The sequence below is a fragment of the Buteo buteo genome, chromosome 1, assembly GCF_964188355.1.
Source record: "Buteo buteo chromosome 1, bButBut1.hap1.1, whole genome shotgun sequence".
Lineage (NCBI taxonomy): Eukaryota > Metazoa > Chordata > Aves > Accipitriformes > Accipitridae > Buteo > Buteo buteo.
Window position 1 is genome coordinate 29,669,279 of NC_134171.1, and position 23,743 is coordinate 29,693,021.

Sequence of the window (23,743 nt, forward strand, 5' to 3'; positions counted from 1 at the left end):
TTTGCACACTATAAATCAAAGTCACTATTGACATGTCCAATGATGCCCCAAATCTACCCAGAAAGGTCTGATATTTCTCAAGCATATTCCATGACTGCAGACATTTTTTTTTATTACTATTAGGAATTCATATGAAGAATTCTTACCTTATTTTCCTAAGGTAGCTATATAGAGACCCTAGTCTCAGTCCATTTTATTGTATTACATATCGTGATTTGTTCAGGTAAGCTTCTTTAAGGCTTTTTGCAATTAAAATGTGAGGAGATACACTTGGCCAATTTTGATGAACTTGCAAAATTTTTGTGTGTTTTCAACTTGTATATGTGCAATTCCTATTAGCCAAATATTATCCACAACTTTTACTCAAACATTTTTTCAATGTTCAACTCATTCATGAAAATACTGGTTGCCATGGAGACCAAACCTTTGGTACTTCACTTCTTCCCAAGTTTGAGTCTCAGCCATTCATAATTTCTTCTATCAGTTCAGAAAGTTATATTTTATGTAACACAGACTTCCTCAACATCCACTGAAAGTAATCATTTCTCAAACGTATTAGTGAAGTGAGCAATTCAGCAGGAGTGAAATCAGAATGGTCACAGCTACATTAGCCTCTATTGAAAAAGGAAGGTTACCTTGCATAATGTTGCGAGTACTACATACAACCTGTGTTTTTTCCCCTAAGTTTTTGTACAAACTTCCTGTTTAGTTGGAGTAATGCGTATTTTTTCCTGTACATAAATTGCAGTATGCCATCTTCAAGGCTGGAATGACTTGCCAAGGTCACAGAGCTGAGTTCCCAGCAGCCAGGGCAACACCAGAACGACATGCACACACACCACATGCCATAAAGCATTTCTGAACATCCTCCAACACTTTGATCTAGCACTTTGATCTCAGTAACAGAGGTCCTAAAAGACATAGAAGAGCGTATGCCACACACTGCAGGCAATGGGAGATCAAAGACACTGACGTGTTCTAGATCCCTATGGTGGAAGTTCACTACATAAAAGTACACAAAGGCATTAAGAAACAGAATGAAGTGCATGCTGCAAAAGAAAGATGACAACTCAAAACATCTGCCTTTAAAGAAAAATTCTTTCTTGTCCCATATCTGACGATTGTCTTGTCCCTCAGTACAGAAGCATAAATGTGTCAGGCGCTTTAAAAAATATTTCATTTCTTTACAATATCCACATTCTCCAGCATCCATGCTCTTGTCATTCTTTAACCCCAGTGCTTCCAAAGGCAGCCCAGGAAACAAGAGAGATGCGTTATGTGTCAAGAACGAGAGCATAGAGGTTTGAAGAGAGAAGAGGTGCAAAGGTGGAATATATACTTCCACGCCATGCCAGGTAACAAACAGAAACACCTAAACATGAGAGATTCTAAGAAAGCTAAAGCTTTGTTCTACTCAACAGACAAATTGGTCTCTATTATTTTAAATCACACACTGAAGTGTGAACGGACTGTAAAGAAATGAGAGAAGTTTAAATCTCCTTTTTTGAACATCACTAGCTGTGTCTGGTCACAAGAAATTTAGCAAAGCAGCTGCTTTGGCTCCTTCCATACTCACCTACTGGAGTATGCCACAATCCCCACATTATCAGGACGGGGGACTTAAGGGAACATGCCACAGCTCCGGTCCAGTCCACACGCCTGAACAATGAGAAGCTGGTACTCAACCAGCTCTTGTCACTCTATAGAGAAACCGAGAAGGACTAACATGCTCCTTAGCCTAAATTTGCTTTATGTAGACAAGTCTTAATAGTGTGTTTACATAATACATTTCTGTCTCTAGTTTCCAAAAGATCACTTTAAAAAGCCCCTGTCATTTAAGAATTGGGAAAACATTGAAAGCTGATAATCTTCAAAGTACTATCTTTACTTTCTTTGCATTAGTAAACTAATCCTCGGTAAGAGACCATCTTAGCATGTTAATTTTCAAAGCTACAAAACAGCTTTTCTCACTAAGGATGAAACACCAAGGCTGTTCAGACTGACTAAACCCAGGCATACTTCAGGCAAATCCTCCCACCAGACATGACAACTGAAGGTAAACTCGGTAGCAAAATGGGTAAACTGGACAAAAACCTAACCCTGACAAGAAAAAAAGAAGCAACTGGCCTACAACCAGACCAGCTCCCAGAAGTGTTGCAGAAATTTCAGTGCAAGGCAGAGGGCACGACCATGAAGCCAGGGAAATGTGGTGCCAGGACAGCCTTACATCAGCCTGCAATGCCACGGACCCCACTCCTTCGCTATAGTTTCACACAGCCCCCTTCAGATGGCGTAAACTGCAGTATTGTCAGAGGATGCAATCCCCCCCAGCCAGCTATCTCCTTTCCTGCACCATCCTCCTCCTGTGCAAGCAAACACAAGTGTGCAGTTGTGCAAAGAACTGAACTGGAAAAGCAGCATACGTAATTTTTTTTTCCCCGGGTTAATTTTGACACAATCAGTTGTCCAATTTGCTCACCACATGACTGCACATACAGTTGCACCAGCACAAAAGGGGGAGTCAATGCAGGGACAGCACTTGCCTTTTTACTCTTCCAGCAGCAAAGCAGAGTTAAGGCTATTCTACAGTTGTACGTGTTACTAATCTCCGTGTTCACATGCATAAACTGTTCACTTGGTAATAAACCTCCCTGAAAAATCAAGGGGAAAATGTCAGACTGAAGCAATTACAAATGCTGCCATGAGAGGATTACAAATATTTTAGTTTTGCTGAAATGCCAGTGTATTCAAAAGGCAGAATAAATGACTAGGATTTACTTTCATCTGTGAACTTGCTGAGGACTCTAATTCATGACACCATTAATGGTTCACATTAATGACTCCTGCCTTGCATATGACAATGTTCATGGCTTTATCTGCTATGTAAAAATAGTAAGTTAGTTAAACACACACAGAAAAAAAACCACATAGGAGGGGAAAAAGGGGAGGGAGCTTGACTGTGTTTAATAAGTTCCTTAAAGAAAAGCCAAAATCTATTATCAGTTTCCTTAACTAGGTCAAACAACATTATTATCTGGTATAATTATGTTCAGTGGGATTCATTTACTCATGAACTTGCAATCGATAACACGGTAGGAAAGGTCTATGTGGATTTTAAATAGCATGTTTAATGGAAAAAAAAAATTATTACAGGACAGGATTAAATAATTTCTTTCTGCTATTTGTTGCCATCAAAGCATAAGCCACTCTCTGGTCTTAGCTGCCAGAGAAATTTTAAGTTTCAAACATTGTTCTGAATCTTCAAAACATGGACCATTCTACAGAAGTTCAGATGAAATCTGGAACCAAAAATCATACCACTCGCAACAGTTCAAAAACAAAAAACTACTTTCATAAATCGCTTGAAAACACTGAATGTTATTCACTTGAAACAATATCCTGTTTGTTTGCTCTGATGCAAGCTAGCGCTACGTGGGAAATCTGGGAGCAAGTGCCATAGGAAATCTCTGTTAAACAGTATTGTTTGGTTGCTAGGGACACACCAAATTGTTTGGATAGTTTCAAGGAACAGTAAAACAATACAAAGGATAATTAGACAGACAACATACTCCTAGGTCAAAAGGCAACATGCCCTGATGTATGCTAAATGAGAGACAAAGTTGTTTCATGTTAAAACACAAGTGTCCAGAACTAGGAAAGGTTACTTAATACCCAAGTTGATATTAAAGAATGCTAGTATTATCATCCTGCTTCTCTCTGTATAGCCCAAATGCATCAAGTATTTGAGGATATCAGTAGTGTCCTATTTACCAATGAGATTATTCAGGATTCAAACATACAAAGCAGGTACCAAAAGGTAACAAACACACCCCAGCCTGTGACAGTCAATGAGTGCATTTTAATTCATGGCTAATATGAAATGATGATTGTTAGCTTTTTAGCTTTTGTATACTTTTTTTGGTACTACTTTACACTTAGCCAAGTGTTGACACTTCATATGTGCTTTAAATAGTACCTTCTAAGTTTTTCATGTCTTTTCCTTTAACGGAAATTTGCTTTCAGTTGCAGCTGTTTCTCAGGAAGTTGGAATGGTCAGACTGAAGCAAAACTTCCATCAGGTATCTCCCTTCTTTCGAGATATCTGAAAATACATCTAGAATTATTTTATGTTTTTTAAATAAGGTGTCCAACTATAAAATAAGGGTACTTAACACACTTTTGAGACAGCCTCCATAGTTTTCATCAAGTAGATCATTTTCTTGGTTGCTATTTTTAAATTCATTGCTAAGGTAGTAAATCATTTTACACATGCTTACATTTAATGATTAAGTGTTTTATTATTATTTTTGCAGCACACATAATACCATAGGTACTTTAAGTTTTCTGTGATACTTGTTGCAGAATAGGGTTTGCATGTCCAACTGACAATATGAAAACTCCCAAAGATTGAAAATATTATCTGCGTGGTTACTTAAAGGAGTTTTAATTAAGCTTTTTGTTTTCTACTCTGATAAACATCTGGAACATTTCATCCTACCTCACAGAAGTGATATTAACGTACATGGAAATAGATCTGTAACAATTGTTACAGTGCTTCGTAGCAACAGATGTTCAGTTATTTTACCAGATTAATTATTTTTTGCCTAATAAGGATGTCAATGCTCAAAAGAGATGGCAACCTATCCAGTATCACCCCAACAAATTATGAGCAGGGCCAAACAGTTAAACCTAGGTTTCCTGTATCCCAGACCAGCAGTCTGTTTTCTAGAGCAGACAACTTCTTCAATAACCTTATCATTATTTCACAATTCTACAACTCCTGTAGACCATCAGGTTTCTAAAGTCTCCTTACTCTTATCAGTGAAAAAAACTCATGATTTGAATGAGAGAAATGGTGAACACCTTTATGAAGATAAAGTTCAACATACGCTGCTCTAGTAACAGATGCACATTCCAAATCTTGACCTCCAGTCTACAGACAAATATAAAGGAAGAGCCATTCTTCACTTAAATCTCTTGGATTTGCTTCCAGACTAGCGATGGGAGGATGCAGTTGCTATTCATTTACCCAGCCAGTTTACCTGGGTTGCCAAAGCATGTGACAGCAGAGTAGACCAGCCATATCTACTTCACCGGTTCTTGTCCAAACTATGCACCACTAGTGATAGTGCATGGAGCCTGTCCGTAAGCTGGATTTATTACTGCCTTACTAGCTCTAGCTGTACTGAATCCCAGCTGATTTCATGCACAGCCAGCACTGCTGCACACGCAGCTCTGGCTGGTTCCTTGGTTCCCCAGCATCACACAAGTGCTGGAGTCAGCAGCCTTTGCAGAAATGGTGGATACTTCTGCATTATACTGCATTTATCCAGGTTTTTCCATTTCTTTCATTAACACTCACTCACCAGCAAAATGTTACTCATTTAAGACTGTGCTAATAGCTTACAATAAAAAAGAAGAAATTGCAAACTTGTAAAATATATACTTATTTTAACCACTTCCAGTTATATATAAATGCTATTCCAATTTTTTCAGTGATGTATATTATTCTCAGTAATGTGCTTAGATGGGCTAATAATATATTGAGTTTCTGCTAGATGACATTTTTGAGGCATTCTTAGCATGCATTTTAAAAAAAAGTACCTAATAAAATATTATTCCTGATACTGGTATGAAAACCTGAAAGTGAAGGGAGAGGCATAGCAGCCTCCTGACACCATGGTCATATCACTTTACAAGGTAACCTAAAATATGAATAAAATCCACAGTTGTTGCCAGTATATATCTATTAAGGGCCACTGACCGCACAAATTTTCATAGATTGTGTTATCTAGATATGCCTTTGCTTTACATAATATACACCTACTGATTGGTAACACCACAAATATAAACACAGTTGTTGAAACTGAAATCAGTCCCAATACATTAGAATATACATGACTAAGGAAAAAAAATAAATCTGCTCTTTCTCCCATATTTCTCATATCTTAGTCTAGATACATAGTTCCTGATGAACAAACATCCTATTATTTTCAATACAGACTACACAACTAATTCATCCAGTGACACGAGGTATGGCATTCTCTCTTCTCTGCGTTGGCAGTATACAGTGAATTATCTCTGGAAAATGCTTAACAAAGATCGTGGCTCCACATGTCTAATTACACTACATGAACAGGCAAAGAAGAACCATTATCTCATTAACAAGCCACATGGACTAAAAGCCCAGATTGCAAATTCTTATTCACCTCAGTCTTTCACTGATTTTACGTGAATTAGATGAAAATAATTAAATAACCAGCAGTAGTAGCTGGTACTTCTGTCATGCATTTATGAAACATCACGTGTTAATAAGATGAATGGATTACCCACCTGTGAAGTAAAAACAGGCTTAGAACGGACTTAGTTCAGTGGTATGGTTCAGTGTAATGTTTGTAAAGCCAAGTCAATCCTTTCAGTGAGAGGAAGTTATACGTGTATTGATAACTTCCCCTCCATGTCTAAATCGGAACTTACATTTTACTTCTGCAGTAGAAACACTTCCCTAATGACAATTTATCCAAGGACCTTCAGATATGTTAATATTACATTCTAGCCAAGCTCTGGAACAAAGAAACATAAATGAATACTGCATCAATAAACAGAAGATAAGTTTATTTCAACAAGTACCTAATTAAGCACATGGCCCTGGGAGGGAATACAGAAAGGAAAGTAAAGTTTTCTGAGTGTATTGTGGGAACTGGTATTATGACAGCTGAGCTTTCATTTGGACTCAAAAAAACACAGAACAAAAACCTCACAGAAATCTTCTGAAGCTTTATCATACAAATAATTTTTCTACACCCAACAAACATGAACATCCTTTCTTTATGGGAAGTTGACTCAACTGGGACAGCAGCTGCCCAATTTGTCTAGTTACAGGTACTCACATGAAGCTTGTTTTCTGCTTTCAAAGCCTCTGAAACCACAGGCAAGAAATTTAATCTTAGCTTTCCCCAAAATGCAGACTCCTCTGCTAGTAAACGGTAACAGAAACATTACTTCAGGCCAACACAGAGACACAGCAGAAATTCTAAGGCATAAAATCTTAATCTGGCAATATCTAGTTTTCTAGGTATCTGGGCCAGATTACAATCCCTTAGCAGATACAGTCTTGCTGCTACTGATGATCTTCAAACTTGAAGTTCTGCCTTATAACTAGGTAGTTTTGTCTTTCCAAAGATTCAGCAGTGTTTTTCCCCACTGCTGTTAATATCTCTGAGAAATGCATTGATAAACTGTAATTTTTAGATTTTCATTTAGCATAATGCTTTCTAGAAATCTAACCAGTCTCCTGCAAGAGAGAAACCAAAAGAGAAATATGTTTTGGTAGTATTGCTTCAAACTTAAAAGTGATGTTTTTTGTTATTTAAAAAAAAATAATTAAAAAAATCATCAACTTAAGTTTAGAAGAAAATTTCTCCTCCATCTTTTCCACACCTATGAACAAACATGGTCTGAGATGTATGAAGTCAGTCCCCTGTGTGTCAAACACAGACAAGTCCTTGAAAGGTCTCTCTCCCCCTTCTAAACAACCCATCACCAAAATCTTCTGAAGACTTTTTGCTGTATTGTCTGCCACATAGCACTTTTCCCCCTTTTTCGTACTAATATTCAGACACTCCTTGAGGAAGTATTGTGAAGAGAACAAGAAATTCTTCTTGCCTAGCTGCTTTAACGGCTGATCAAATTCTAACCAGCAAATATTCCAGTCTCTGTACAGGACCTTTATATCTTGCAGTCTCTTCCCTACTTTACTTTGAGAAGCCTCAAAATAAAATAGGTATATTACTTCTTCACTGAAACTCTAGAACAGGCAGAAAGACAAAATACACTACAGATATAAAATCAGGAAGATTATTTTTAGAATACTTCTTTTGCCTGAACTTAGATACATGAGAAGAGAGAAACTGGGCTATGCATTTCCCCAGGTAAATCCTACTGGCTTTGCCACTTCTTAAACAAGGACTATGCTAGTCATTCCTCTTACCTTTATACATAGGTGAGAAGTAGCAACCCCACAAAACCTTCTTTCTAAAGCTCTCTCATGTGTGGAAAGCAGCACGACTACTGAATTGCAAAATACCAATTTAAGTGTTTATCCCTGAGCAAAGCTTTCTTTTGGGTCCACCCCCCCCCCCCAAACAAACCCCCACAGCAATCTTTAAAAATTGTTAGCAGAGTAACACATTATCCTTATACTGTATGCAGAGAGCCTGATTCCCTACAGAATTGTGACTGAACAGGATGAACAACAGCCACGTATATCACATGTAATCACCTAAATCAGACGGGTGGGTATTTTATATCTACGGAAGGTAGAAAACACACATACTTTTATTAAGAAATTTAATGGTTGAAAAAGAGGTCAGATCTGACATTCAGGACAGTGTAAGGACATCCAGGGCAGCCAGTCAGAAACAGACTGTTAGTCGTTGCTGGGCTCATTCTGTCCACAGAGAATGTCGGACTCAAGAGCAGCAAAAGCTGCTACGAGCTACAGTCTCAAAGATATTTGCTGAAGCTCACCTGATCTCTCATGCTATGTAATTCTAAGTCGGTTAGTATGGGATGGCAGGGCAGAATGTCCCATCTGTGGTGCAAGTAACTACCTTTACAAACAAGAAATTTAAAATTAAATTTCAAAAAAATCACTAAGATGTATGTAAGACCAATTTTACATATTTACACTTTAAAAAATCCTTAACAACATAACAGCTAGGACATAGATGGGAAATACTGGCTGAAATTGCTATGAGCATATGCAAGGAGTACAACTTGTGAATCACTTTACAGAGCCTTCTATGGTAGACCATGCATGTAGACTATTATCAGACAGGAAAAAAAAAAAGAAGAAATTAAAAAATAATTTTGATAGCACAAGATGCCAAAAGACCAAACCGTACACACTGGAAAACAATGTGATAAAGCATAAAAATTGGAGGAGGAAGAGGAAATCGGTTTGAACTCAATTGTCTCAAGTCCTGCCCAGTCATTCTTGATTATGGCATGCCATCAGGAAATCCTGACCATTAAAGTGTCAGACCATTAAAAACGTAGTTTATGTAATACCTTCTCTAGAAGAACTGCCAGAATAGAAACCCCTTCAGATAAACCATTTTAATTAAAAATCATATTTTGAATTTCACAGAAACCTCCACTTAGAGAGACATAAAATTTATTTAATAGGATATTTCTAAATTGCTAATATATTTAACATGCTTTGCTTCAACGTCAGAAGGCTGTTCTCATGCAAGATCAGCTTAAAAGAATGTAAAGGAAAAGTCTCTTTCATTTGTCCATGGTCTATAACACAACCCACCACATATGGAAGTAGGATAATGGCAGGACTGTAAAGGTTCAGAGGTGTAAGTTAGATTCCCAATGGTAATTTTCAGAAATGCTTTTACTGTCCTGAAGTTTTATACAACTGTAGCTTTCAATTCAATTTAAAGCCGCACATATAATAAAGCAACCTAAGACTTAATAGATGAATTTCTGCTGGAAAACAGTTCTGTAATCAAGTTGCAAACTTCTCAGTGAAAAGATACCACCCCAAGCACACATCTGTTACCTACTGTCTTCTTTCCCAGTAGACTTATTGTGAAGACTTAACATGATCCTACTGTCAAAATACTTTGCACAGCAGCAGCAAAGTACTAGTGCTGTGTTGTCAAGTAAGAGGTATGTATTCTGAACTCAGTTTCCTTCAAAACACTGAACTATAATAACTGAGCATATATAACTGCCAAGTTTCACTCATTTACAAATTTTGTATTCCCTCAAAAGAGTAAACACATCAGCACAAAAAAACCTAAACTTGTTTCTTTACTTCCTATACCTCAATGTTAGGCCTTCTACAGCATTGTAAATCATACGTTCAGTAACGGTGCAAACACAGAAGCAATTCTATTCCAGTATGATTAAATTGCAAAAAAAAGCTTACACTACTAATTTTAAAGAGCAGTACCTGGTGCTTATTTTTTATTTAAAATTATTACTGCAATAGGAGAAAAGATGTCAACTTCCTTTTGAATACGGAGAGCAAGGATAGAGTAGCATAACTTTGGCTTGCTCTGTTAGTTCTTCTGATCCACTTGCCCTTAGGTAAATGTAAACCAAGCCACCACTAAGTCTGAGCTAGTAGTATTCCCTGGCTTTCAAGGGGACCTATAAGCTCAGGCTCATCACCATACCAGTCATGGTTATCATGCTTTTAGATAGTACTGTGCATTCACGTAATTGCCAGAACTTGTGAAAGCACCACACATCTTTCCTTCAGTTCTAACTCCTGGAGTCAGAAGGACAGCTGGAAGGAGCTCAGATGTCTAGTTATCTGGCACCAATTCCAATGAATCACACTACCAATTTTTTTCTCTAAACACAAGCAGTTACAACTTTCTCTGATGATATAAAAGCTAAAAATGTTGACACCATCCCATGCCTCATTGCTGGATTCCCAGCCTGGCTACAGCATTGACCCAAACTTCACCAATAAGGACCCAGAAATGAGGTAACCATTTAAGCCTAGCAGGTATGTATAATCCTATCACCTATATCAATGTTTTCCAGTATTTTGCCATTAGCAGACATTTTTGTTTGGTTTTTTTTGTTTTGTTTTGTTTTTTAAGAGGAGGTTTCCGAGGGGGATACAGATTCCTGTTGAGCAAATTTAAGCTTGCTAGGAGCAGTTTGGTTTCTCTCCATTCCCTCTCCCAGCTGATGGACTGCAGTTTGAGAGCCACAGAACAGCGGTCAATTTCTCAAGTGACAGGTAAGTCTGTGGGTAAATTTGCATGCACACTTTCTCCCCCATGCCCTTTCTGCTTAGCATGGACAGCGTGCCCTGCTCAGCCCACGGGAGTGAAGGAAGCGGGGCAGAGAACAGAACATTTACTGCTAACAGAGAAATCCAGTTTTTCCTTCCCGGGCTATCAAATTGAAGGCTGCACCAGGCTGGAAACACACTGATGCTCTGAATCCTATCTTAAGCATAAGCCAACAAAGGCAATAAAATTATATCAATGCTTGGCTAAGTGATGTTAAATTAAAAAGCAGGCAGGAGGCAAAGGCAGCAGTGGGAAGATATAGCAGTCAGGCCTGGGGACTAGAAGAGTAGGAAAAAGAATTGTATTTGCTAGTGTTTGTACCATATACACTGTTCTAGAAGTTAAGGAAGCACACGTTTCTACAGCAATGCTAAGAGCGACTTTACTCTGAATTAAGACTTCATTTTTCTGGTATGCTAATTGCGTGAAGAGAAAGAAATCCACAAACTCAACCCTAAATCTAAAGTTTTACGAAGTAATACCTAAAAAACTAAAGCTAAGGCAAGGATATAGCATCAAAGGAATACAAACACACTGATAAATGGGCTGCCCAGGCAACTTAATTCTAACACTTGTCACTGCAAACGTGTCATCTATGATAAGGTTTTGTTTCCTTTCAATATATTAACAGATACATATACACCACACACAAAAAAAATGCATCAAGTGACAAGGTCAAAGTGATCATAGACATGTCTTTGTTAACCAGCAAACAGAAAAAGAAACTTAAATACCTTCTGTCATCTTTCCTAATCCACAATTCTCTGGAAAAACAAAACTCCATATCCTCAGTTTGAAGAATTAAGGCTATAAAAAAAACTATTGATGCACTGTACTGAAAGAAAAAAAACAATGTCAAAATGCTCAACAAATTTGTTTTATATTCTTTCCAAAAAGATAGTGTCAGAAGCCAGACAGCTTTTGCAAAAAGTTCCCTCGCTGAGCACAACCCAAGGTAGTTTGTTTAAACCCCCCCTCTTACTGCCTGCTTATTCTTTCCTTGTGAGAAGTGGGCAATTCCAGCTCCCAGTAGAAAGAGGAAAAGACTTTTCCTCATTATCCTCATTATGTTCATTATCCTCAATTATCCTCATTAATGTCAAACTGATACCTTTCCTGCATAAATGCAAAAAGTAATGAATACTGGCAGCTTTGCTGTAAAAAGCTATTTTGGAAAAGGACTGTGGAGCATCAGTTATAAAGTAACCAATAACTTCAAATCATACATCATTAAAAAAAAAACTATTTGAAAAAAATCTGTAAAGGAACTACATTAATTTCTTTTAATATGCTCCATATAAGCATATTAATATTTCAGATGAAAAATATTTCTACAAGTTAAAGCTCAAAAACATTACATTTGCCCAGACTGGGTCCATTTACAGAGCATTTTCACATCTTTGTAACTGCCTAGTGAAGTATACAGAAATATTATAATAGTATTTCTGATATTGAGGTATGGTTTGAAAATTAAAGTGTTTGATATACACACAAGGATTAAAAAAAGAGAATAAACAAATGAATTTGAGCATTGGAATATGCTTAAGCATACATAAATCAGGGTTAGAATAAGTCTCACACATTAAGTATCAATTTCAGGAAAGAACAACTGTTCTATGCTCCGATTCTGTCAGTTTTGCCTAGTAATCCTGCATATGAACATACGAGCTGAAAAGGGAAATAAACCTCTGAAGACTAACTCAATCTGTCACGTTTAACACAAACATGCCGAGGAACAAAAAAAGAAACCCAAACAAAATCAACATTTTCAAAAGTATAATCTTACAATAAGTTTGCTGAAGAGTCAAAACAAAACAACAAAAAACAATTTTTTGCACATCCAGGTAACTACCTAAATTTGTCAAAAAAAAAAAAAAAAAAAAATCCTATCTGAACATATTCCCTAAACAAAGTTCTCTGCCCTGCACTGAGGGGATCAGCCCTTCTGTAAATTCAACTTTGATGGGTTTCAGCTCCCAGCGCAACTAACCAAAGAGTTAGCACATAGGAGAGGTTGATTATTTTTCAACTAGAGCATAAATTTCCTTCTGATGGCACATACATATCTTACAATGTTGTAAATGCTCTGTTTTTAAATTAGGTGTAGCTGTCTCTATTTTTCTGTTTAACAAATGTACTCCTCTGAGCCAAGTCCTTTCATTCACCAAACTCTACAGAAAAACAGCAATGTCAACTGCTGAGCTGGTGATGGTCTGGGATGTCTATTTTCATTTTTTCTTGAAGAAAAAAGTTTGGTGAATATGAAAATTAGCAAATATCTATCTAGAAGAATGTGCTGGTTTTGGCTGGGATAGAGTTGGTTTTCTTCAGAGTGGCTGGTATGGGGCTATGTTTTGGATTTGTGCTGGAAACAGTGTCAATGATGCAGGGATGTTTTCGTTGTTGCTGCACAGTGCTTACACAGCATCAGGGCCTTTTCTGCTTCTCACACTGCCCCGCCAGTGGGTGGGCTGGGGGTGCACGGGAAGCTGGGGGGGACACAGCTAGGACAGCTGACCCCAACTGACCAAAGGGATATTCCAGACCATAGGACATCATGCTCAGCATATAAAGCTGGAGGAAGAAGAAGGAAGGGGGGGACATTCGGAGCGATGGCGTTTTGTCTTCCCAAGTTACTGTTTACATGTGATGGAGCCCTGCTTTCCTGGAGATGGCTGAACACCTGTCTGCCGATGGGAAGTAGTGAATGAATTCCTTGTTTTGCTTTGGTTGCACATGTGGCTTTTGCTTTATTTATTAAACCGTCTGTCTCAACCCATGAATTTTCTCACTTTTACCCTTCTGATCCCTCCCCTATACCACCAGGGAGGAGTGAGCGAGCAGCTGGATGGTGCTTAGTTGCCGGCTGGAGTTAAACCACAACAGTCCTTTCTGGCACCCAACATGGAGCTCAAACCCATGATAGTGAGATTAAGAGTCGCATGCTCTATCAACATAGCCCCATACTATGAAGAAAATTAACTCTATCCCAGCCAAAACCAGCACAAAGATACAGGACTGTTCACTAGGTCACTTTTCCAAATTCATTTTACTTCTGTGCTTAGTGTAAGGACTGTATTTTGAGGCTCCTCAGCACTTCTAAGGTCTTTAACAGCATAAGGTAGTGCTGAGTTCACATGAAGCCCTAGTTAACAATATTTTTTTAAAAGTAAGCATGAGACACTTGTATTTCTAATCAGACCTTCTGAAGAAATTAATCTATGCCAACTGCAAATAAAAGTGAACTAAACTAGCAAGAATCTGCAGTTGTGCAACTCCTTAGAAAAACAGACAACAGCCTTCAGGGCTTTAAGTCTTCAGAGAATGTGCAAGGGCACAGCACAAACATTCTGAAAAAAATCTCACGTAGCATGCAGACATAGCCAGTGCTTGAACTGGACTTCTGTAAGAAGACAATACTAAGTGCCATGCAGCATTATTCTTAGCCACCATAAACACACCGAGCTTTCAGAGTTAACAGCTTCTTTGTCAGTTGCAGGGGAGGAGACTAGTCACATCTGAAGTAAAAATAGGTTATCATATGCTTGTCCGTGGAACTCCAAAATACGTGGCTAAATTGGTCACTTAGAAGATTTGAGCTGTATGTATTAGAACTCAAAGGAAAAAGAAAAAGCTTTTTTCTCCTACCTTCCTCAACTTTCATTCCAACTTTTTATCTGACTCTAATTTACTTCAGAAAGTGGTTTCCTTTCTCCACAATACATTCTTATAAGATCTAAAAAGCATTGCGAAGAACTGTAACTGAGGGGCTCAGACTGGTACAAATGGGAAGGCCTGGCTGTTGGAGGCACTGGGGGAAGTGGGGGTCTCACCATGGCCTGCATGAACGGCACTCGGGTGGAGCAGGTCATGGAGACCCCCCGCACATCTACCTGCAGTTTCACAATACACCGGGATCTGGAGCCAAAGAACCACAGCGACTCACAATGACTCACAGAGGTGGGACAGGATGGAGACACTGATCCCTCTCAGCCCCAAAAACACATACGCGAAATCTGTTGGCAACTGAAGAGGAACCCGGGACATGAGGAGTATGTGGCACCTGGCATCCTTACCTCCCATACCATGGCCACAGATTTCAGACCGAACAGCTGGACACAAGCATCGTGGTGCCTTTTTGCTGGACAGACACCTTGAACACCCCTGCCCTGGTGCCCGGCTGCTGGACAGACCTCTTGGACACACATGCTCCGGGGCCTGAGAGACTGAGAATGTGAGTGAAAACCCTTTTTTCCCCTCAGTTCTTACTTGAAATAACATCTCCTTTCCTTCTTACAAACTCTTACATTTACATCTGCTACATGGTTTATACCATGTTGCAACAGTATTTCCTACACTGTTTTCTGACAAAAATTAAACAGTAGGATTCATATTTTGAAGGAAGACACAGAAAATATCCACAGTCTATCAGCAGAGTAACAGAGACGCTCGCCTACAAAATGAAGTATGGTAAAATCTGTTCTAAAGTCTTCCATGCTGATGGACAGGAATAAAAATCTGTTTACACATAAAACCATATTTTGAAGAAAGCAGCCTGTGAGGCAGGACTACTGCATCACAGCTACATTCAGAACTGTTTAAATACTACAAGGTTTTGAGGCTTGAGAAGTAACTAAGCATCTAACTGTATGCACTGACACCAACTATGGCTTGGCCATTAACGACAGGAGCAGTATTTGGGTGGTATTTAGAAGACTACACAGTTCACCACAAATACAAAAAGAAGAAAAGAAGGAGTAAAACTGGAAGAAAGATATGAAACTATTAAGATTCTGCTTTAAACGTTTTCCAACGTCCAGCCCTCTTCAGGAACAGAGGTAAAATTTCCTAGAAGAGGATGTCACAAAAAAATGGTTGTATAATCTATAACACTCCTTCCTACTGCTACATGGAGAAAAAAAAAAATAAGGTCACTTAGGTTACCAGCCAGAATCAGCACAGGTAGCTAGTCAATGCTACCATCTCCCAAGTTGCAATATATAAATACACTGGTAGCATTATTTTGAAGACGGAGCAATACTTGCTTCATTCTTGCTCAGGTATACTATTATCAAAGCTGGTTTTATGTGTTGCCCAACTATTCCCACTCAACCCTGGACATCTCAGCTTCTCTGGTCAAGGCTTTGGACCTCAAGCTTCCTCAGTATATCAAAGTTACACAGACAAAAGCTGTAATGCATCCTAAGAAAACATTACCTCGTTAATCATTCTACAGTAATAAAACACAGATTAGATTAACAACTGAACAACTTTTGAGAGGGACTGAAGCAGAGGGGAGGGAAGCAGTCCGGCGGTGGTGGGGCTGTGCAGTGACTAGGGCGCTCAGTTGGGGGTTAGGGCCTCAAAGCAGGGAGCACTCTGGTCCTGACGCCGGGAAGGACACCAAATGCAAACCAGGGAACGGTAACGAGCTCTGGCCTCTGCTGAGTTACGCTCTCAGCCAGTGACCTAGAAACTTGAGTTTCACATCCAGAGCTCACTGCTCATCTTTTTCCCCAATGATGTGGTATTTAAGTTTGTATGGTGACGTATTGACAACACCCTACAACACCAAGCTGTTTTAATCATGCAATAAAAGCCCACTTCCCTTCTGAGCTGACTATAAGTTTGCTAGACCCACAGAAGGACGAGATTGCAGTTTTCTTCCTCTGCAGATAGAGAACAGGAGGCAGTTTGACCAGCAACATGCTGCTTCTCCACAGCCACAACTCAATGAGAGGAGCAGCCTTTAATCTCCAGAAATATGTTATCAGTAATACCCTGCTGAAGCAGCTGCACTTGGCAAGAAGCACAGGACAGGAAAACAGAGGAAACTCAAGAGAAATCTATCGGGTTTTTTTTCTAATTGTAGATGCCGATGAAAATTTGTCACCCTTCATGAGGCTCTGCCACCTCAATGGAGTCACAGTGCAGACCACACATGAGCAAACATCTTCAAGTTAACAAGACAAACCAATACATTTAAAGGTTAGAAACATCCTCTCCCCCTCTCACAAGACTTTTTTTAGGTAAGACACATGCTAAGCACACATACATCAGTGCCATTAACTCGGAAGTTTAACTCAGGCCTAGCCTACAGCTTCTAGGCAGTACTCCCAGTCAGCAAGAATCGGGGACTGAGGGTCCTGAGAATTATAACCCTGCAGAGAAAATCCTGTCAAGACAGCAGAGCTGGTCTTTCGCACCTCTGTGGGTCTCTGTCACCTCTCCCAGTCCCCAAATAGCTACAGCTATCCAATACTCACAATCACATTTTGGCAGTCAGACTTTGTAACCTTACTCTTAAAACTGCAAATATAAAATGAAACCAAGTAATTCTCAAGGACTTGACACCTTTTTTCTCAGCACTATTAATGTAAATGGTCTTAGCAGAAGTAAGGAAGTACAGAAGATATACAAAAGCTTGAGAAAGACCTAAAAAAGTGCAAGAGTTATTTCTAATAAACCAGTGTCTAAACTAAAATTAACTGAGGAATCAGTACTTCCTCACTTCAGGTCTTCAGATTCTGAAGCAATGCATACTACTTTTTTTATTCTAAAAACTTGCATCTCCAGAAAGACACCAGTTAGGCACAGCGAGATTCAATTTAGTGAGGCTGAACTTCAGCTCAATATGCTTCAAAAAGTTTTCATGCTCAGTGGCGGCATAATTCACGTCCTTCACCGCATTTTTGATAGTGAAATCCTACAGGCTTGCTTCCAAAAATACAGAACCAATGTCTGTGCCCTCTCTAGGGCCCTCCCAGGCCCTGTCCTGCCACCCTCTCCCCTACTCAATTAAACAGTTACATTCTTGTTTCCCCTGTCCTCTCCAAGATGAGCACTGTAGTTTTCCAGTTACACTATCCCCTCCAGGGATAATGCAGCCATAAAAGACAGGCACAAATTATAAATTAAAAGTAAATAAATAAGTAAAAACTATTCAGACAATCCTTTCAACATTACTACAGTGACAGATGCTAAGAAAACTTTTAACAGTTTCCTTTCACTTTCCTTTTAGTCACCTTTCACCATATTTGTGAAACCTGGTTTTGCTCATATTGTTTTGCTTAATATAATTCTCTCAGAATTAGTGATATACTTTTACTTTCTTTCCTGTGGAGGAATAATTACAGCTTGAAGTACCCTTTCAGGGGTTTTAAAATTATTATTTAAGATTGAAAAAAGAAAGAGAAAAGGACTCCAAAATCTCTCTCATCCATGCACTTCTGCTAGGAAATTTCTAGGGTTTGGATTCCTCCTTCCTCTTTTCTTATCCTGTTAATTTCTGAAGAGAGGGAGGTTTAAAGATAACAATACCCCTACAAGCAGAACAATGCGAGACTCCATCTTTAATATGCCCTGATCAGTCTATCATGCGTTTCTGGCCACAGTGTCTTCAAACAGCTATCAAAAAAATTTTGAACTTCTCAGCCAAACCTCAGTACATCTGGGTTAGCTTCCTTCTTTCTTTGCTTTGATGTCATAAAAACAAAGTGCCAGTTGCCAGCCTCTCTTTTTTTTTCCCAGGACAAGACCTCATTTGTAGCTGAAAGAACAGTAAAAATCTGGTGATATTTGGCCCAACTGCTCTGTCCTGCTGACAGCCGGCACAAAGAAGATGTTAAGAGAGAAAAAGCAGGCAGGTCTCCACTGAGATGTCAGACACTCGGTTTTCTAAGCCTAACATTGGCTGCATTAAGAGCCGCTCAATTGTTACTGACCAGTGACCCTGGTGCACCGGCATCCTCACAAACATCACAGCTCCTAACCTGAAGATCTTAAGTTCTAGTTCAGCAGCGTGAACAAAGGAAGCAACCAGGGATGATGAATAAAAGAAGCAAAAGGAAGAAAATCAACAATTCCTAAAGCTACTTATGCTGCTTTGATAGTACTGTGAATATAAGACTTCTTTCCAATACCCATTAATTAATTAGCATTGATTTGCAAGGGTTTAAGGCATTCATACATCTTCCTAGACCAGCATTCTGGTCTGTAGCAATTGTCTACAAAGGAAACTTCAAAAAGTAAAGTTGAAAATATCCCCAAATCACATGCCAGCTGTGCCCAACGGGCAGAACCAGAGTTGTCATTTATACTTCCCATGCTGTGCTTTCCTAAGATATCTTTGAGAAATTAATTACTTCTAGAACTTGAACTATTTCTGGAGCAAGAAACCTATAAATATTAATGTTTTAAATGAAAATTTTTATTTTAGAAGCTTGAAACTACTGGGTTTTTAAACTCTTAGCAGCCTATTTCTGAGGCTATGTAAATCTGAAGAAAAGTACTCTTTCTCCCCTTCAGATTTTCAAATTCTTGATTCTTAAAAGAAGGATGAGTAAAGGTAAAGAATGAGGGAAAATTTTTAAACTCCTGTTGTTTTCTACTACTACTATGAAAGCATTATATATTCATTAGTAGCATTTATTCTGAACTGAGTAAAATCTGTCCTACACATACTGCTTTTCTTGTTTGTTCTAACTATACCTACTTAGGGCATCAAGTCTAAAACCTGATAAAAACAAATAAAGAGTCATAAAACATGTCATTTTGTAACTGTATTTAAATATTTTCCACCTCTAGCTTTTTGGCCATCGCCATTTTTTAAATACTTCTTGACCAGTCCATAAAAACCCCTGGATTTGTCTAATGAGAGTTATAAATGCAAAGTCAATGATACAAAGTTTATTTTTTTCTATACCTTAATTTTTCAATAGTTAATACTCTAATATTAAAAGTAAACAAAACAAAGCAATTCTATGCCTTAACATTTTATTTTCTTCTGTTATTGCAGCTTGGCAGCCTATTATACAAATCATATTTCAGTAAACTCCCCTGAAATTTCTCCCAGAAAGTAGTTTTTACCAGACCTACTAATGTAAACCTTTGCTTGCGACATTCACACAGGCAACTGGGAACGTCAGAGTTCAAGCATTTAATTCATAATTACAGTAACATGCCCCAGTGTGTTTTAGGTTCCAACTGACCCTTTTGACTTAGAATGGCCTTTTCCTCCTTAAGTTTAAATTCACCCTTTATTTTGCACTGTACCTAACAGAATTTAAAAGCTCCCTTTGACTAGCATCATTACTCTTTGTAAAGGAATGAGGAAGAACATTTCTTTCCACACGAGGGAAAACCTGTAACTACATGCAAACAGGATATAATATAGCAAACAACAGTTTTGCTCCACAGAGTGTTCTAAAGTTGGCAGTCACCTTTCTAAATAAATAAATACTGTTTTGTCAGTGATCTCTTAAATGCTATTAAATCTCTAGTGTCTGAACCTTTCCCCTTCAAATACAAAAGCACCAGAGCTAGAGTTTAAAAAAAAAAAAAAGAAAAAAAAGAAGTCAGCAGAAATGGGGTATTTGATATGGGTTGTTGCAATTGGTTTATCTGGAGCTTTCCTGAAGTCCATGCAGAGCATGCAGTTTATTCTAGCAACAGTAGCTGACAGAGTAGTTTGCATGTGGGACGCTTTCTCCTTTCAATAGCATTCTCTTCTGCAATTTGAATCATTACAGAATCTAGTTATGGGTTTAGCAAAAGTATATTGCTTTAATAGAAAGAATGCCCCAGAGGAAAGCTTATTCTAGCATATCCAAGCCTGATGAAGATAAATTATGTATATCCCAACACATTATGTACTTAATGCAATGCAGAATTTTATTTAAAAATTAATATGAAGAACTTCACACATAACAATCTTATAAAAAAAAAAATCGCAGTTCAAGATTTTCAATGTTGATGCACAGGGAAGTCCAAAGTAAGGCCCAAAACTTTATATAACCTTATCTACTTATGATTGCTAAAAATCTGGTTACATACACTTCCCTAATGAGCATCCATGCCCTTACATCCAATCTACACAAAAAGTGTTATAATATAGACTGTAGGCAAAGATAAGGCAGGGAAAAAGTATACATGTAGGTATGAATGTTTAGCAACAGTGAAAGCTACACCAACCCAAAAATACTGAAAAATAATCACACAGCTTCAGTCACGCAGAAGAAAAATGAGCAAATATAAAGAAGGCTTCTACACAATACACGTGAGAGCAAGGCCCAATGATCCAGCTGAGCTGAGACACCCATACACATCCACCAAAAGAGGCAGTCAGCCTCTCACTGCTAGGCAGGTGGTCCTGACCCTTCTTTCACACCAGCCCTCACGTCCACCCTCCTTGCCTTGAGATGATTCAGTTGGATAACCAAAAAAAACCTCTCCACCTTCCTAAGAAAATTTCTGCTGATGCAATGACCCAAAACAGCTCACTAAAAGGATGAGACAAGTACCACAGTTGGCAGGTGAAAAGGTGACAAGGCTGCGCTGCAGGGGGCAAAGCCACTACATTCGGCAAAAGTGATGTGATGAGCTCAGCCATCTTACAAAACTTCTTCATCCTGCCCGCTTGACCCACATCTAATGGAGTGGGAATGAGAAAGTTTGACAACTTCAAAACTTTCACTTATATATATACTGGGTATTCTTCAGCTTCAGGGTGGTACATTGGTTTGCCTAGTTTGGATGATCTACTTATAGCCTAGTTGTCTCCTTCCAGCCTACATCCATTTATAGACCTTGTTATTTCAGCCCTACCCTGAAGGAAATGAAAAATAACAAAGCTATCTTCTCTTTACATAGCAGATTATACTACACAGAATATTACTGGCCTTTCATTTAATTGAATGCATGCCAACACACCATGTATCAGGAAATGCAGTGACTCATGACTTTATGTGCTCCAAGACGTACTGCACAAGTGGCCATCATTAAAGATCACCTAAGTTCATAAACAGGGCCAAATATGGAGGTTACACTCCATAATCCCTTAAAAAAAATTTTTTGACACATTCACATTTTATTGGGTGGTTAACTACTGACAAAAACTTGCTTTTCCCATGACAACTGACAGGCTGTGGTGAAGCCATCATAAGCACTACGTCCCTTCTACAGCAAACAAACATGCTGCTCCAGCGGGACAGGAATCTCTAAGTACATTTACTGTCACAAGGTACACAAATACATTAAAAAAAAGGGGGGGGGAGGGAATTTAGTAACTTTTTCAAAACTTAACACAAATTTAATTTTTAAATTTAACAACTTTAATTTTTAAATTTCACTTTTCAGTATGTCAAAATGATTTTGGAAGATATAATCATGAGGAAAAATGGGTACATTCCCTGGAGACAGTCTGTGGAGTTTCAGTATTCAAGATGACTACTAACTGTCATGATTTTTTGAAGTCAAGGTTACAATTAACAAAAAGTTTCCTACAAAAACACTGAACACATTATTATTTGGGATGTTTAATGCTGGAGAAATAAAGTTAATACCCTACTTAATATTGTACTTATTTAATTACTGTTATTGTTTTAAAAGGCACCAAAAATAGTATCTCATTAAAATAAGATTTCTCTTGATTGTGAAGTAACGCTGATTTTGCCACTGGAATATACACCTGCCATTAAAAGATGTCTGAAAGTTCTCTAGAGCACTGTACTGCCACTGATAACTCCTAACCCAAAGGACAGTTTGGAGGAAAAGCAATCGCATAACATCTCAGACCAATTTTTTCCCCAGGTTTTATTTTTCTTTGCAGTTTAACAGTTGCTGGGAAAACAAGTTGAAATGTATCATACAATAATGATTCCCAAAGTATTAACAAATTGTACTTTTATCGCTTTTAAAAAGTATAATCCACTAGCAAACTGCAAAAGAAGGAGCAAATCTGTCCTTTTGCTAAAGCCATGCACACCTCCGCATACACTCCACCTCACCCCATCTCCTCCCAAAGAACAAGACTGGCAACAAAACATTTGTTCCACAAGCCTTCATATGGTCCTTTTTCATACACGTTCCTATCATGGCACTGCAAGGTGATCTCACCTTTCTTATTTAAATTACAGTTTCATTGCTGTCGTCAAATGACAAGCCACAGGATAAAAATGAACTCATTACATCTACTTCGTTAAATACTGTATTATCAGAGCAGAACCTCTCTTGAGAGCCAAGAGTTCATTTTTGGTTGGTAAAGGAGGAAATAATCTTCAGTCAAGCTAATCCTATGGGAAGGTAAGCAATTCTTCAACTCCAAGTGCTTTTTTCATTCACATAAAGAATGATTCAGAAGTATCTGCCAGGCAACTCCCCAGTTTTCACATGCTTGTCAGCACCTGGCAGCTGTAGCCCCAATAATTCACTTCCTTTTAAAGTTGCTCCATTTCTTTCAGATTTTATAACACGTTTTCAAAAATGACTGCTGTACAAGCCGATAGAGCTCACTTTCCTGCCATGACTTTGTTCTGACACTCACAAGTCTAAGTAACTTTGAAAATCACTGTCACAAACCCTTACCAAAAAGAGGTCGAGGGCAATGACCTTGATGTAGCTTTGGCAGCCGCGACATTAAGAGCGGCCCTGTTCTCTTAACCAGTGTGAGTTCTTGAAATATATGTATGACTTCTGAATCAAGCTGAGCAAGACGATACAAAAATCTCATAAACCACCTCCAACACTGATTTACCAGAAGGAGGTAGGGACAAGTTCAAGGACAGAGAAGCACCCACAGGACAGGTGTACCCTTCTGTTCACCAGACAGACACACCTCAACTGCAGCACAGCAACAGAAAGCTGCGTATTTGTTATTAGAAAGGCAACAGATACATCTTTTGTTCTTTTTCAATATCCAGAAATAATTCTTTATTTCTGAACCAGACAATATTATTAATACACCAAGTATTAGAGAAACAGAGGAGCTTTTAAGAAAGCAGTAATGGGTCGTACTCATGTTTACTGGAAACTAGTTGTTCCTGTCGAGACTGTAAGCCTGAGAAATACATGCATAGTTTTCATTAAAACATATGTCATATCTTACAGAAAGGTATTCATTACATAATGCTTTTCCA

General features: G+C 38.4%; 1 protein-coding gene across 4 annotated transcripts in view; it reads right to left on the minus strand.

The window, feature by feature from the left end:
• The window catches only part of FRYL (FRY like transcription coactivator), a 176,641-nt gene that overhangs the window by 104,281 nt on the left and 48,617 nt on the right, over positions 1-23,743 (minus strand). For 2 of the 4 annotated variants that reach the window (XM_075025526.1, XM_075025536.1), the window contains one exon: positions 3,977-4,102. The exons of the other annotated variants lie outside the window; for them this stretch is intronic. In XM_075025526.1, coding sequence (XP_074881627.1) covers positions 3,977-3,992 — 16 coding nt within the window. In that variant the 5' untranslated portion in view covers positions 3,993-4,102. The remainder of the gene's footprint in view (positions 1-3,976; positions 4,103-23,743) is intronic. 4 annotated transcript variants of the gene reach the window in all.